The sequence below is a fragment of the Acanthopagrus latus genome, chromosome 9 (genome assembly GCF_904848185.1).
Source record: "Acanthopagrus latus isolate v.2019 chromosome 9, fAcaLat1.1, whole genome shotgun sequence".
Taxonomy (NCBI): Eukaryota; Metazoa; Chordata; class Actinopteri; order Spariformes; family Sparidae; genus Acanthopagrus; species Acanthopagrus latus.
Genome location: NC_051047.1, coordinates 21,878,317 through 21,894,368, shown reverse-complemented (window position 1 = coordinate 21,894,368; position 16,052 = coordinate 21,878,317). Strand labels below are relative to the sequence as shown.

The following is a 16,052-nucleotide window of genomic DNA, read 5'->3' as shown; positions in this document are numbered from 1 at the left end:
TATATATATATATATATATGTATATGTATATGTATATATATATATATATATATATATATATATATATATATATATATATCGCTATGGCTCGCGGAGGTGCTTTCATTCAAGCATACCAGAAACTGACCCAGAAGGAGAGGCTCCTGAAGACTCTGTAGCTGCAGCAGGACGTTTCAGAATGGTCAGTGCGTCTGAATAATGTTAGTTTGTTCATATGTGTTGTTACACTTACTACCATGTAGCTAATGGCTAACAGCTAGCGAAAGCTGTGTTTGTCTCCAACACATTCTCCAAACACTTGGACACTGTTCGCATCGTCTCTGTCTCCAGTCTGCACGTTTCCAGACTTTTTACTGTGACAACCAAGCTCCCTCATAATATTATTAACATAAAACTTGCTTCAAGTGCCATTGCATATTGGACCGAAGCTGAGCTAACTAGTTAGCCAGTTTCCAGCTGACTTCACCATACTCGTTGGCAACTATAGATACTATCAAACCGCGGCGACGCTTACCTGTGGCTTACCACTGGACACACCGAACTTCACCTCGGGGATGAACGCCCCCCTCTCGGGTATCTCCTATCACCACACAGAGGAGGTCAGCCTATGATAGTGACTCCTTTTGTTACATAACGAAAGAAGCTGAATCTGAACAGCCTGTAGGAGCGCCGTGTTACCAGTGTGTGGGCTGCAGAGACCATGCGGGAATCACTTGTTTTCCTCATTCTGGGAGCTGGCAGGCTCAGGGAGGACCAGCTTATATATGTAGAGACCACAGAAAACTTGTTTGTCATAATATGGGACCTCTAATATGCATAGCGACACCTGGCTTCTCTCCACACTCGGGTTCAGATCTTATTTGGGCTGCTTGCACAAACCTTTGATATATATCAATTGATTCCTTTGTATATAAACAGGAGAGCATGAGCAGCTGCTGTCTCTTCCTCTTTGACTAAGCAGGGAGTTTGTAATGATTCCAGAAGCCGCAGTCAATTCTGCTAGGGGAAAATAAAGCTTAAATGTTGTGTCACTTAAAGTTCACGCAGACAGCAAATAAAAAAAAAAAAGGAAATCTGGAAGCACAGGGTGTCTCAAAGTCACAAGACAAAAGCATTTTTACGATGGCGTCTTGCATCCCTAATTTTGACACATTGCAGGCTTGGATTTGAAATGCAACGTGAGGACAGACCATAAGGTAGGAGGAGCTGTTCAAACGAGGGAGGTTTTTGGCCAGACTAAAAATGGCAAAGTGATTCAGAAGAGCTGGATGGCAGCCTGGATGTCAAGGTGGAGGACGACAGGCTCTCTGCCGCACCCAGATTCTGCTCATTACCAGAGCAGGAAGAAGAAGTTTCATATTTTTTTCTTGGAGCTGCAAGTAGCAGAGCAGAGAGGGGGATCGGGCAAAGTCTGTGAAAATGTTGGAATCTTGGCTGAAATCACAAGCAGCACAATGTTGACATATATTATTACAGCACTATATCAAATGAATGTGACAAAAGAAAAACATTTTACAGCCAGATTTCCCCTCGAGCACAGGGGTTAAGATGTTATTGAAGGCAGTATTGTCTAGACCCAAAACTGTTGTCAATGTGGACTTCAGTACGGTATCCACTGAAATGTTGCGTCTGAGTTCACCTGTGAGGTTTTTAAAGATTTGGACAGCCGCAGTTCATCACCCACATTGTCTTCTTCTGCAGCAGAAAATTCCTCCTGCAACATCCACACCGAATTTGAGTGTGGGAACGGCGAGTGCATAAACTACCAACTAACCTGCGACGGAATAGCCCACTGCAAAGACAAGTCGGACGAGAAGATGCAATACTGTGGTAAGAGCATCAGAAAGCGTCAGGAAAAAATATCTCGGTTCGATTTAGAAGTCTTGTGGAAATAACTGCCTTAAGCGCCTGTTGACCTGTTCGTCATTGACTTTTTCTGCGTTTGCTCATTTCTAACAAACTTCTGAATTTTCACTGTTCAGTCAACAGGAGCTGCCGGAAGGGTTTCAGGCCGTGCTACAATCAACGGTGTGTGGCCAACAGTCGCTTCTGTGACGGCATCGACGACTGCGGGGATAACTCTGATGAAGCTTTCTGTAGCAGTGAGTCACAGCCGTTTGATCTCCTGTTCAAGCTGTCCTGCCTCTGAGGGCAGGATCCAGCCACACTAATGCTTATATTAATTCGGCACACTAGGCCACAAGCTGCGCTAAGCCTTCGCCGTCTAATGAGCCCCAAGATCATAACGAGTGCACAAATTCAAAGAGGCTCGCAACCCCCACCCTCAAAAACTGCTTTTGGGAGCCCGAACAATACTTTGTGTCCTGTCAACACGGCCAGACTGAGTTTGTTTTGACCTTGATGGGGAAATAATCGAGTTAAAAGTACAGCTTTGTTCATTTCTCTGCTGTAATTGGACCACAGTGTGTACAAACAACATTGTATCACTGCAGTTTGTGAAAAAATATCACTAAATATAATCTATAATATTTATGTACAAAACACATCATGTTCGTTATTTTTTCATGAGTGTTTTCATGCTCGTACCACGTTTGCTCGACTGAATGAAATGCTACATTTATGAACTGGGAGGTGGTCTGACGGCCTGGATAGGTTTAGGCATTAAGGTTAAAGCAACATTATGTGGTAATTGGCATTTTATGTTAACTGGAACCTCTCACAGTTTCCAAGCACAACACCACTGACATAAATACAGATCCCAGGTCTGTAGTTGTTGGTCAGACATAATGAAGGTGCTAACTACAAACAAACCTCATCATAACAGTGTTATGTGTTGCAAACTTGTATGTTGAAGTAAACATGTATGTAATGCTGTGATACTACCCTCTCACTGAAGTCACATGGTGAAGTAAGTGCAAGTAATGGGGGGTGGATACAAAATCTTGTCTATAAGCTTCACTTCGGTTACAGTTAGGGAACAATTTGACTTTAGTAGTATGTAAATAAAATTCAGTGAAATACTGATAGATATTAAATTGAATCTTCAGGATTTGTGTGCTTGATATTGTGGAAGATTATCTGTAAAATACTCTGAACACAATTCAGTAAACACACCAAGACACTGATTAGGATTATAGTTATATATTTTAGAATTACAATAACGGAGACAGACAAACTATTTCATGAGAAGACTTACAGTTCACAACACAGAAAACTTCTTTTCAATTGGCTATAGATTGTTCAGGCGTTGAGTTGAATTGAGATGTGATTACAGATCATCTGCAGTACCTCAGGGTACTTTGTCTATATTAAAGATCATCTGCTCTCTTCTTTGGGCATAAGAACAAGATGTTTCAGCCGATGGGATTCACTTCAGGACAACTTTCTTAGAACATCCACTTAAAAGTACACAATAGAAGCAGTTTAGAGAGAATCACTGGACTGAATAAGTAATAAAACCATTAACTTCTCTTTCACACATGAATTAGCCTCTTGTAACCTAGGCTGAGACAATTGGCACTCATGTGCATGAGTCCTATATATACAACTCCATCACTATTCACAAACAGCTGTAATACTGGGTGAGAAAATAATGAGGTTCATAGACTCTTGAATCTCTACCAGCCTGACCGACCCCATGAGGAGACAGTGATGTTGTCATAATTAAAGTGGACCTTCCAAATCAGCAGTCTGGGTGGAGTTTACCACACTGCGGTGTGTCATCTCAGGCCTTGCTATTCTTTTAATGGGACGTCAACAATAACTTCCTCTGTTACCATTAGAACATTTAATTAATGCATTATGTGAGTTTTACACTGCTAATGCAACACAGAGATGTGATTTGACCACAGAGTTACATGGTAAATGAGCAACAGAGCCAAGATGCCCCCATTGCATATTAAATGCAATTTGCTCTTTCGCAGCTCTAAGAGGGTCACGACATTCAGGTAATTTTTTACAGCGCAGGCAGTTCAGCCGCACAGAAACCGCAGCTTATCGAGAACCCTTCTCTGTCAGGCGGTTTGCAACCTGGAGCTAATTTTAACCGCCCCCAGAAAGAGGTTCTTAGTATTGTTGTGAGCCGTACCTGTTACTGCCTCTGAGTGCTGTTTCTCTTATGTTATCTTTTTGAAATGCTAATTCTCTCCCCCCAGATATCACGTGCGGCTCATCAGAGTCATCGTGCAAGGATGGGAGCTGTGTACCCAGCTCAGCCTGGTGTAACCAGGTCATTGACTGTGCCGATGCCTCGGATGAAAAAAGCTGCAGTAAGTCCCTCAGCCTGTGGTTTGCATCGCAGTTACTGTGGAATAAAAATGTAAACACGCAGCTGTAGCGGATCAGATGGATCCGGTAATTTAAATCGGTCGCATCAGATTGAATACTGACCCTCTCACCTTTACCTCCACCACTGCTTCTGGTATGATGAATCAGTTATTGTGCTGCTGTGTTTTGTATTCAGACCACACAGACTGCTCTCACTTTTACAAGCTGGGGGTGAAAGAAAAAGACTTCATCGGCTGCAACTCCACCTCACTGTGCATCCACCCCTCGTGGATCTGCGATGGCGCGAACGACTGCGGGGACTACGCCGACGAGACCAACTGCCAGGGTGAGCGCCCGGCGCAAACACACACACAATGGAGACACGTTTTGCATGTGTATTCAGAGGCAGATTAAGGAAGCCAGCTTCAATTAGAAAAGACTTAAGACAGCTCTCTTCTTTCAGAGATGATTATGACAGCAGAGGAAGAGATTCAGAGAGAGCTTAGGAAAAGATAATGACCTCAATCATTGCTAATTCCCAGACGACTGACTTTAGTTCTGTTGCTCGTCCCAGTTTCCCACGGGCAGAAGTGCGAGGAGGGCCACTTCGCCTGCCCAAGTGGGAACTGCATCTCCAGCGTGTGGCTGTGTGACGGCCAGAAAGACTGCGAAGACGGAGCGGATGAATTCCAGTGCGGTAAACCAACAAATCTTACCTCTCACGGAAAAGCTCTTGCTCAGTAAACTGAAGTGATGTTTTTGTTCTATAACTGGGAGAAATAGATGAGGTACTCGGTTGCTTTACACGGCACTGTTAGCGGTTGGAAGGATGTTTATTTTCCATTAACAAGAAGCTATTTGTTATAACGTTTTTGTCATTTAAATAGATCCAGGCCTGCAACAGATATTACATACAGTGTATAAGGAGGAGACAGAGAGACAACAGATGATTGTTTATCACGCTTAAGGCAATTTCTCTTCACTTTGTTTTGCTTCCGCTCATTGTGTGTTTGAGATTTCACAAGTCGGTGCCGCTGCGCATTTGGTAGTCTCATTCAGATGCTGAATTCAGAGTGAGGCTGTCGAAGACGAATGAAGTTTTCCCCCTTCTCTCTTTGAATTACAATGTACAGCACTTCCAGTGTAATAATTAGTTAATGAGCCATCAGTCACTGAAACGGTTATACTGAAGATGGAGATGTGGGTTCAATGGAAAAGCTGTGACATATGAAAGGATTACACATTACAATGCCACTCCTCCACCTCCCTCACCCGAGGCAGCAGGAGCATTCTTAAGCTCATGCTTTGATCCACGCTAATGTATGCAGAACCAACCATGACAAAGTGAGGATCTCTCCAATTAAAGTGAGGGGCTATAATTAAGTCATGGTATAGATTAATATAATTTGCCCACATGTCGTTGCTTTTGGCATCAAAGCAAAATTGACTGAGGGTCTTCGATGCAGGTGGTCAGGGTGGCAGAGCAGCACATGCACAAGATAATTAGATCTGATGGAGAGGTCTTCACACACACTGTTATAACAATGCTGCCTGCATTTACGTTGCCAGCCTTGGTGTGTTGTCTGGCACACAGACTGCATGGTCTAGCGTGAGAAGTCATGAAGCACTCAGCAGCAGCATTGTCATCTGTGCACAGAAGTCTGTGAGGTAACAAAAATGGAACTACTGCAATTTGCAATTATCAGCACCAAACACATAACGCAGCGAGGCAGCCGGATTCACAAGAGGAAGTGCAGAGAATGCCAATGAGAGAATGTCTTGATGGAAAAAAAAATATTTGTTCACTTCCCAACTGGCTGTGGCCAGAGTTAGATTTACAAACTAGATCCCCTGGTGGTAGCACCCTCCAGCCACACCATAGGTTCTTGAACTTGTTGGTTGAAGTTAGTCCCTGATAGATGATTCATCCAGTTACATAGCTGGTATTTTTTGAGAGTTACCGTTTTCAAAGAGTTTCTAAGGACAACCCTTTCTGATAGATCTGTGCAATAAATCAAAAAAACATCTGGTGTTTCAGGTTAATAATCACCCATTCTGAATAAACATTCAATCAAACTTTATGGAATTTATTTGCATCCCCCATCAGCTTGTTTATTTGAACCACTGCCTGTATTGAGATTACATTTTGTGCATGTATTGTCCACAGAGGACAAATCTTAATCACCTTGATGATCCATTTACTTTTCAAAACTTGTCTGAAACTTCTTTATGGATGTCATTAAATGTGGCACAGATATCCTTGATGCCCAAAGAATGAATTGTAATCTGATCTTGGACCCATGTCATTTAGAATTGTAGGTCAAAGCTTTCGCTTATCCAGTGAAATAACTCAACTTAATGGACCATGATGGATTGGCACAAAATTGTATACAGTCACTCAGGGTTACTGGGTGATGAATCCTGCCTGCCTTGGTGAGTTTTGTCTCGCGCCACCGCTCGGTCGCCATTTGTTGTTTTGATTTAGATGTCTCGACAGCTATTGGATGCATTGCAGTGACATTGGGTATACACGTCCATGACCGACTCAGGACGAATTGTAATAACTTGTCCGATACTTCTTGTAACCAAAAAACCTGCAAAAACCAACAATCCGTCAGGTAAATGTTGGCATGCTGCCACACTGATCGCAACTACGACTGTGATCATGTCAAACATTACACCTGCAAACATGGGCATGCAATCATTAAGGGCAGGTTAGCATGCCTACAGAAATGTTCAGCTCAAAGCACAGCTGTGTATAGACTCAGAGAGCTGCTACCATGGCTGCAGATTTTAGTCTCGTTTATGTATGATTCATTTTGCCGTCAGCCTAGCCAGGCCTTAGTACTTTGGAACTGATAACATCAGGGACTAATTCAAGAATGATAACTGAAATAAAATATGACCACTGAACTAAAATGTCTCTGCCTTTGAGAGAGCGTTTGACTAAGATGTTGCAGATCTCTTACTTGCTCTTCCTGTATAATTAAGCAGCACCTTTGTTCACATTTCCGTCACAACAGATAGAGGAAGGCAGTTTCGGAGAAATTCAGTTTCATGTTAAATGCTCTTTGAGTTATCTGATTTAGTTCTGTAAATTGTCCATGAATTTTGTTAGAGAGATGCATAACACATGAACACCATTTCCATTCCTTTATCTAAAAGTGTCATTTGTGTCTGTGTGAAATGATAACATCCCATGCTTCAAATGTGCTTATATCAGAGCTGATATGAATTATGCCACAATTCTTCGAGAAGTTCTGAATAGCTTTTTCAGGACAAATAGACAATATTCCCATTCCTCCGAGTTAATTATCATATAAAAAGCTCCAGCCACTGATAATCTGACTGCAAAGGCAAAGTGGTTTTGCGGAAAATGTCATTACATTTCAGAAAAATTTCCAGTTCCACATCTGATTAGATGAAATAGTCATTTGTCACTTCAAAATGCATAATGTGCTTTTCTACTGTGTGAAACACTATTGAAAATGAGACATGAAAGACTTTCTTTGATACTTTTAATGTGCTGTAGACCTGCTATTTTGTTGAACACTTGAAGCAGCTGTTCGCATTTGAAGTGCAAATTTAGTATCGCGTACAGAAAGTCTGGATAATCACAGTTTCCAGATTTAGCCATTTAATGTTTATCTCATCCTTATCTTACATCACCATATCAGGGCGCGGAAACGGCTGGTGTGATGTACAAAGTCTGACAGGAAGGAAAGCAATGCACAGCGAGAGACCACCTCCCCCCCACCCCTTTTTTCTCCACACCCCCCACCCTCAGTGGGATCCATAATTCCTTGTGCTGTGGTCTGACCTAGAGCACACATTCCTTCCTTCTCTCAACATCCCATCAAAGCTCTGGCAGACTTTGCCAGTCCTGACATCTGAGAGAGAAAGAGACCACAGAACGACTCCGCGGGGAGAGTGGGCGGCTCAGTGGCACAAACTCAGCACAGATTATGAATATATCCACGTTCAACACAATGGCTTCTACCCGAAGTGATCAGCAGAGTGCTCTCATTTGACATCCGACCGTTTCTTGTCACCCCTAGCGGCCAAGTGGCTTTTCATACAAAATAAGTGAAAATTAATCTTATAATTGATACTCAAGTGCTTTGATATTGACGAGTTATGTCATCTAGACACTTGTTTTGTGTTAAGTTGATGCTTTTTATTGTCCTGCATGGCAAAGCGGATCATTCATCATCATCTCTTGCGAGACAAAAGAAATAAAATAAATATATTTAGAGTCCTTTGTGTGGCAGCTACACTGATGTGTGCTGCTAAGCAGAAAAACTACAGAGGAAAACAAGCAAGCCGAGGGGCAAACAGACACCAGCCCACTTGTTGTGTTTTGATTAAAAACACTCTGGCCCCTTCTATAGGGTATACCGCTTTTGTTGTTGTTTCCTCCTCACTTTGTTTGATTTATGGCATTGAAATTCCCTCTCCCAATCCCCTCTGCAGACTCGTCATGCTTGTGGAACCAGTTCGCCTGCTCGAAGAACAAGTGCATCGCCAAACAATGGCTGTGCGATGGCGAGAACGACTGCGAGGACGGCCTCGACGAGAGCGTGCAGATCTGCGGTTGGTGCCCTTTCAGATGTCATGGGGAATGTGATGCTGGCGTAAAAAGGTCACATCCGCTGTATTGTATGTGGCAGCTCCATGTGCTCCTCCAGGAGCGCTGTAAAACGAACGGAAAGGAACGAAACATTCTTAATGAGACGACAAATGAGACCGCGGGCATTTCTGATGATTTGAGTGGGCACTGAGGCAAACAGATTTTTTTCATCACCGAGAGGCCCGTGAGGCACGTCCATTTCAATGGGCAAATGAGATGCGTGTTTAATGAATTCTACAATAAAATAAAAAGAATCCAACCACAATAAAGAGACAAGAATTTCTGTGAACATTGGCTGCATAATTGGATTGTAATGGCGTGTCAAGGAAATATTAATGAAATGGCCCAAAGGTTTTCCCAGGCACAGCTCTTGTCAAAAGCAAGATATGCATTTTAGCTATACATGCCTAATTGAACTTCTGTATTTACCTTTTGTTTCTCGGTGCAGCCATTCTTTATTTTACCGCTTCCTGTTGCCTTAAAGGGCAAGCCTGAGATAAAGGAGCGCACTGCTGACTTACAGAATGCATGTAAATAATTGTTACTCACAATAGCACATCATCATTATTTGTTAGCCTGCATAAAGGAAATTGCCGCACAATGAAAATGTGTTTGGGTCATAACGGAGGAATCAGTTCAACACCATAACCATCTGATGGCTGCTATAAAAGCTTTGTTTAATTGGGATTATTGTTCAACATTCACTTATAACAGAAGCCACCAAATTTAACAAAGCAAAATACATCTGCTTCGGTTCAGTGTCCTCTGCTCGTTGTTTCCTCTGCTGTGCTTTTGACCCGTCGTGTTGTCTGGCTTTTGAAAGTGGAACATGTGGTCCTGTTTTTCCTCGCAGGCTCGGTGACGTGCGCTCCAGGGCTGTTCAGCTGCCCCGGGTCGTACGCCTGTGTTCCAAAGCGCTGGCTGTGTGACGGCGAACGGGACTGCCCCGATGGGAGTGATGAACTCTCTGCAGCTGGCTGTGGTAAACTCCCGTTCAACACAATAAATAGCTCCTGGCAGTTGTAAAAGCATGTAATCCCAGACTTAAAACAATCATTAGTTGTTTGCACCTTATTGTGCGTGTATAATCGTAGATTACATGATGCAAAACAATAGCCCATCGAGCCTGAAAGCAACTAAACGCCTACTATAAATCTCTGTGCAAATTTTATCCCAAGCAGGAAAAAAAGAAAAAAGTGTATAAAGTGGGAGGTGTTATACAATGGAAGTTTCTGCACATTTGGTGTAATCTGGATTTCCCTCCTTAAATTTATGAATTGGTTCTGGACCATTCGCCTGAGACTGAAAACACAGAGACTCGTGGAGTAGCATAAGGCTTAGCAACATGACGTTTTTCACATATCGCATGCCATGTGTAAAAATAACAAGTTCATCAATTAATTAGTCCTCCAACCTCCTTTTTTTCATGCACCAGCACCCAACAACACGTGCGATGACAGCTCATTTCACTGCAGCAACAAAGCATGCGTCCCTCAGCGATTCGTCTGTGACCACGATGACGACTGTGGAGACGGATCTGATGAGTCAGTGGAATGTGGCAAGTAGATTTATCCTGCTGTCTTGCTCTTGATATTCACCTGCGGCATACGAATGTGCCCTCACTGAGAGCTGCACTAGGCGAGGTGATGGAGCTGTTTCCTAAGCTGTGAGTGTGGACGGCCATGGTGGACCTGTTCTCCTCTCTCACTTATACTGTTTGAACTCTGCACGTCTGAACATTCCTCTTTGAGGACAGAGGTCTCCGTGGTAGAGGTGGAGTATTAAAAGGAATAAAAAGTGGGAGAGAATAAAAGTGAAATTCATCATGTGAGGGGAGGTCAGTGTGAAGTCCAGTTAAAGCATAAAGCGGGTAGATGGGTACTGCAAGTAGGTAGGAACGGAGGTAGGTAGATTCTTTAGAAGTTAAATAGGTACTGTAGGTAGGAAGGGAGGATGATATATATGAACAATGCCCATAAAACTTTTGCCTTGTGGAGCTTCATTTTTCAAGATTCTCACTTTAATCTGCTGAAGTTACAGCCTAAACTGAAGCTGTGTCACTGCCAAGCCCAAGTGTATCTTAAAGAAAAAGCATCTGCCTCTTTTCCTCCAGTCTATCGCTCCTGTGGATCAGAGGAGTTTCGCTGCGGGGACGGCCGCTGTCTCCTCAGCTCTCAGTGGGAGTGTGACGGCTATGCAGACTGTCCCGACCACTCTGACGAACTGCCTCTGAACCTCAAATGCTTGGCCGCAGGTAAGACTGCTGTTTGGCTCTCAGCTGGAATCTCTTCATCAGTGTCACCAAAAGCGCCACTCGGCCAGGAAAGTGGCGGGGACATATGGCGGAAACAAAAGGTGCTACAACCAAGAGAGCTTCCTTGAAAGGAATTAATCTGTCAAGATCCATTGTCAGGTCAAAAACATCCCCCAACTTTGTTGATAAATTACAGGGCGTTGTGCCAGTGACAGTCATGTCCCACTCTTCTTTTTTAGGAAGCTTGTGCAACGGCTCCTTCTTCATGTGCTCCAACGGACGCTGCATCTCTGAGAGGAATCTCTGCGATGGCAGAGATGATTGTGGAGACCGGTCGGATGAGAGGAACTGTAATGTGAATGAATGCCTGAACCGCCGTGTCAGTGGGTGCACACAGGATTGCCAAGATCTTCCAGTGGGATACAAGGTAAGTGAGTAGTGGACTAGTCACGGTTCAGTAGCTCGGAAGCACATCCTCCCTCAGCATCACTTGCTGGCTGCAGTTGGTCCATAAAGCCTAATTCAGCTTAAACCAGGCTGCAGTAACATAACAGATGGAAATATAACGATTGGGAAAAGTATTTGAAAACAACAAGCGAACTAGTCACTGCAGTGTTGTGCTAAAGCAAAGGCCCTTTGTTAAAAGTAAACTTTGTGAACACACAGCACAATACAGCTATGTTGTGTTTTATTTCAGACACAGTGTTTTACGATCTGAACTGTATACGGCACCCTCTGTCTGTCTGTAGACCCGTGATTTAAGAAAAGAGAACCCCCCCCCCCCAAAAAAAACCCCTTTACTGCGGAAAAACGGGTGAACCTCAGGAAGAGCCTCAGAGAAGTCTGTCAGAACAAAATCACAGTATATACAGATTACAATAACGCAACCAGAGTAGATTGGAAAATAAGTGTTGATCCAGGTGGCGCCGTTTAGCTCACTTGGTAGAGCGGGTGTCCCATGTACAGAGGCTTTGTCCTCACTGCAGCGGCCCCAGGTTCGACTCCGTTCCTGGGACCCTATGCTGTGTGTCATTCCCCCTCTCTGTCATCCTGATTCCTGTCACATCTTTAGCTGATCTATCAATAAAGCCATATGTAGGCCAAAAAACACCCCAAAAGTGTTGATCCAGGAGGACAACTGAGCAGGTTGAGGTGTTGCAAAGTGGCACCTGGGCCGTGCGACTTCCTCTCCACCATGTTGGCCTGGCAGCCACCAGGAGTTTTGGGCCCTATGTAAAAATATCACACTGGGCCCCATCACCACACCATTACCTTCTGAATGTAATTTTTATTGGAAAACTGCTGAATTGAAAATGAAGTTTAGAATATGGTCATAACTGTATAAACAAATTGGAGTATACATGAAACTAAAACAAACAAAGAAAATAATAGGTGTCATTAACATCCAGTTGAAAGGTAGGGTAGCTTAGTATGAATAAGAACAACAGACCTCACTCTCTTTCTCAAATAACAGCTCAACAAATATGGTGTCCTCTTTGTGCACAACCCGGTTTATGGGAATCCAGCCATTCCTGTGACATATTTCTTGTTCTCAGTCTTTTCTAAGCCTTTCATGTCTGCAGTTATATCAATAGCCATGCCATCTAACAGTTATCACTGGCCCGTTCTCAGCCAGACTCACCAAGAGCCCAGCGCCGAGCCCTCTCGCAAGCAAGCAAGTCATTGATCAAGTCTTTGAAGTCCTGCTATCTCGCCAACTGTATTTCAGTGAACAACACAGCAGAACTGCAAAACCTGTTGTGGGACATACTGGACCTCAGATATCTTTTTTTTTTAATCATTTCTTAGGTTACTGAAAGCTCTCTCGCCACCAGCAGCAGTCACAGGCAATGTGCAAAATATATGCAAAGCAATGCACACGGCTCCAAAACTGCTTTTGCAGCTGCATCTTATGAATTGCATTCAGGAGACCAAACAAGTTAGCTGGGGAAAGTGGCAGCATATAATGCGTTCAGGTGTCTTACTCCAAACTGGTGTCTTAACACTACTTTTCAAACTCAGATATAAGAGCTCCGCTGCTCACCTTGTTGAGATGGTTCGCTGGGTTGGGGAGGGGTGCGGGGAGACAAGGCTGCTGCCGGATCTGTTGTCGAGTCCTGTAGGAGGAGCAGGGACAACTGAATTAGTATAATTAGCTTGCTAGACGCTTACCTGCACCAACTAAATGTAGGTTAGAAAGGTGTGAAATGTAGCTTATTTTACTGTGGACTTCGAGCCAACAGGTTAATTTCAACCACTCACAGACTACGCCCACCTTTGTTTGAGAAAGACCTGATGACATACTGCCGCCCTTTCTTTTCTCTCTCCTGTCATTCCTTTTTTGGAAACCAGAACAACAGGGTAAGAAAGTAAAAAGGAGAAAACTAAAGGGATTAACATTGTAGTAAGTTGTATTGAATATTACTGCAGTCAGTCTAACATTTTAATTATTAGACTTGACTGACCCACAGCTCCAACCACTACGCTTCATTAGCGGCAGGTAAAATGCGGAGCTGATATTAGTAATAGTGTCGACATGAATGATTAAGGACCGATAATGAGTCGAGGCCTCACTTTGCACATCATTAAACAGATAAGATGGGTGGGAGCATTTAGGCTCTCGCTCACTGCGTAACCTTGACTGCTGTAAGGAGAGTTTAACAATATGCCAACCACTGCGTGTGCTCCCCTCGCTGTGCCAGGCGACTGTGCTGCGCCTGGGCAATGATGGCGCGTGATGTTAAGGGGGTCAAGGCCACGTCCGCCGAAGTGTTCCGGTGATCATCACTGTTGTCAGACCGAGGTAGTCAATGCCATATTCGTATCTGGATCTTCCTCTCCTAGCCTTTCATAAGACAGCACTCACTGCATCAGAAAAAGTGGCTGAAAGCACAGAAAAAAAAGAAAAAAAAAACACTCTCTGCTGTCACGACAGAGGCAGAGCTGGACAGAGAGCCGCGTCAATGCAGACCCTTAGCTCATCCGTTTGTGCCCCGGACAGGGAGATCAGCAGAGAGGCGCTCAAGGTTATAACTTTTGATAAGAAAGGGATTTGCAGTGGGCTCAGAGCAGCTGATTCAAGCACTTTGAGCTACTTTTGGGGGCCGCTGGTCACTGAAGGGCAACAGTGTTTTTGAGTCACGGCACAGTCTGTCTGCATCAGGGCTGTGATGTCGTCATTGCTGACCTGCCTGTTGTTACAGAGTGATATCACGTTATTGTAAATGCACAGCCTGTTGCTAAGTGCACTACTCTTCTCTTATGTGGCCCGAGTTGTCAAGCATTGTCAAACTCAAATCAGTTCAGTGGTTTCAAACATGTCTAAGATGATAACGCGCTAAACTGGGGTCTTGCATTTCCTGCTCTCTTGATCAAATCTCCTCCATTATATTTCTTTTTGTCATCAGTGTAAATGCTGGCCTGGATTCCACCTGAAGGATGATGGGAAGACCTGCGTGGATGTTGATGAATGCTCGACTACCCTTCCCTGTAGCCAGCGCTGCATCAACACTTACGGCTCCTTCAAGTGCCTGTGCGTGGACGGCTACGAAGCCTTGGAGCGCAACCCCAACACATGTAAAGCGCTGTCAGGTCAGCCTCGTTATTGAACGCCCCAGCTCGCAGAATAATTTGCAGGGTGTCGCTGTGAGTCCAACCAGGTCTTTGACTGTCCCTCATTTCAGCTGAAGAGCCTTTCCTCATTCTGGCGGACCACCATGAGATCCGGAAGCTGAGTGTGGACGGCTCAAATTACACCATCTTGAAACAGGTGAGTGATCCATCGCTGCCATTTTGCTATCAGTGACATTTTCATGGGGTAGAGGATGAGTCTGCAACATTATCATGCTGACATACTGCTAAGAGGCATCAACAGATCACTTTCCTGACCTGTGTGTTGTGTTATTTTGATGCTGTAAGGCAGGCTGGAGTCTGCAAGCTTTATGTTGTTATGCTATAGGAAGAGTTGCCATACTATGTTAATTTTGAGATTCATACCTTTATTATTATAATTTATTTTATTTCCTGCCTAAAAAAGAGACCAAACACATTGTACATTAATTGAAAATATATATATATTTTAATTATATAGATATCTATAATATGTTATTGTGAATTAGCTTGGCCACCCTAATTGTTTTGTGAAAATTTAACACTGTGACCACTCTAGTCTGACTGCTCTGTTTTAGTGCCTGTTTCTTGGAGACTCTTTCTTATATGCCCAGTCTGTTCTCATTGGTCAGCTTTCGCAGGCCAGATCAGGCACCGCCCACCACGTGTCAACATCAGCTGTGCTGGTGTTTTTGCAGCCACGAGGCCGAGGGTGAGGACTATGTGACATTACAACTGCGCGGAAGTCCTGATGGCTCCTTTGTTGACACAGTTTCTAAATATGGCCTTCGTGCATATCTTCATGGACTGAATATTTTGGTTCCTTGCCAATATTTATATCACACCAGATCTGCCTCATAATCAAAACATCTGAACTTTCCCCAATGTGGGATCTTTAAATAGCTGTTGTTTGAAAACAAACATTTCAGTTGCAGTATCTATGTAACACTTTGACGAAGACACACTAGGATTGAAAACTTTGGAATCAGCTAAAAGATCTGCAGAGAATCACAGAAATCCATGAATAGGTAAGTGTAACCCTCAGCTTCAAGGAGTTGTTCTCAAAGGAGTGTCTTGTGATTGAAACTAAAAAAGTCCCACAACCTCTGTGAAATATTGCTCTATGTTGTTTATGTGAGACATTGGCCGTCCATCATGATTTCCCAGCTCCCACCCACGGCCGGTGGAAACTGGTCGTTTTGATAGGCAGAGAGCAAAATCACACTATCAAGGACCCCATGGAAAAGCTATTTCAATTATTCCCAGGTCACCACAGCTGCTCGGGGCTATGCTTAAATCTGACTGTTGATTATCACAAATGGTTGGCTGTGA

General features: G+C 43.6%; 1 protein-coding gene across 10 annotated transcripts in view; it reads left to right on the top strand.

The window, feature by feature from the left end:
• lrp1bb (low density lipoprotein receptor-related protein 1Bb) overlaps positions 1-16,052 on the top strand; it is a 338,212-nt gene that overhangs the window by 265,907 nt on the left and 56,253 nt on the right. For all 10 annotated transcript variants that reach the window (XR_005076787.1, XR_005076788.1, XM_037108848.1 and 7 more), the window contains 12 exons: positions 1,702-1,830; positions 1,983-2,102; positions 4,116-4,229; positions 4,424-4,573; positions 4,802-4,924; positions 8,701-8,820; positions 9,711-9,839; positions 10,293-10,415; positions 10,971-11,111; positions 11,351-11,538; positions 14,519-14,702; positions 14,795-14,880. Coding sequence is in view for 8 of the 10 variants with exons in the window: in XM_037108848.1 (XP_036964743.1) it covers positions 1,702-1,830; positions 1,983-2,102; positions 4,116-4,229; positions 4,424-4,573; positions 4,802-4,924; positions 8,701-8,820; positions 9,711-9,839; positions 10,293-10,415; positions 10,971-11,111; positions 11,351-11,538; positions 14,519-14,702; positions 14,795-14,880 (1,607 nt within the window). In the remaining 2 variants the exon portion in view is untranslated. The remainder of the gene's footprint in view (positions 1-1,701; positions 1,831-1,982; positions 2,103-4,115; positions 4,230-4,423; positions 4,574-4,801; positions 4,925-8,700; positions 8,821-9,710; positions 9,840-10,292; positions 10,416-10,970; positions 11,112-11,350; positions 11,539-14,518; positions 14,703-14,794; positions 14,881-16,052) is intronic.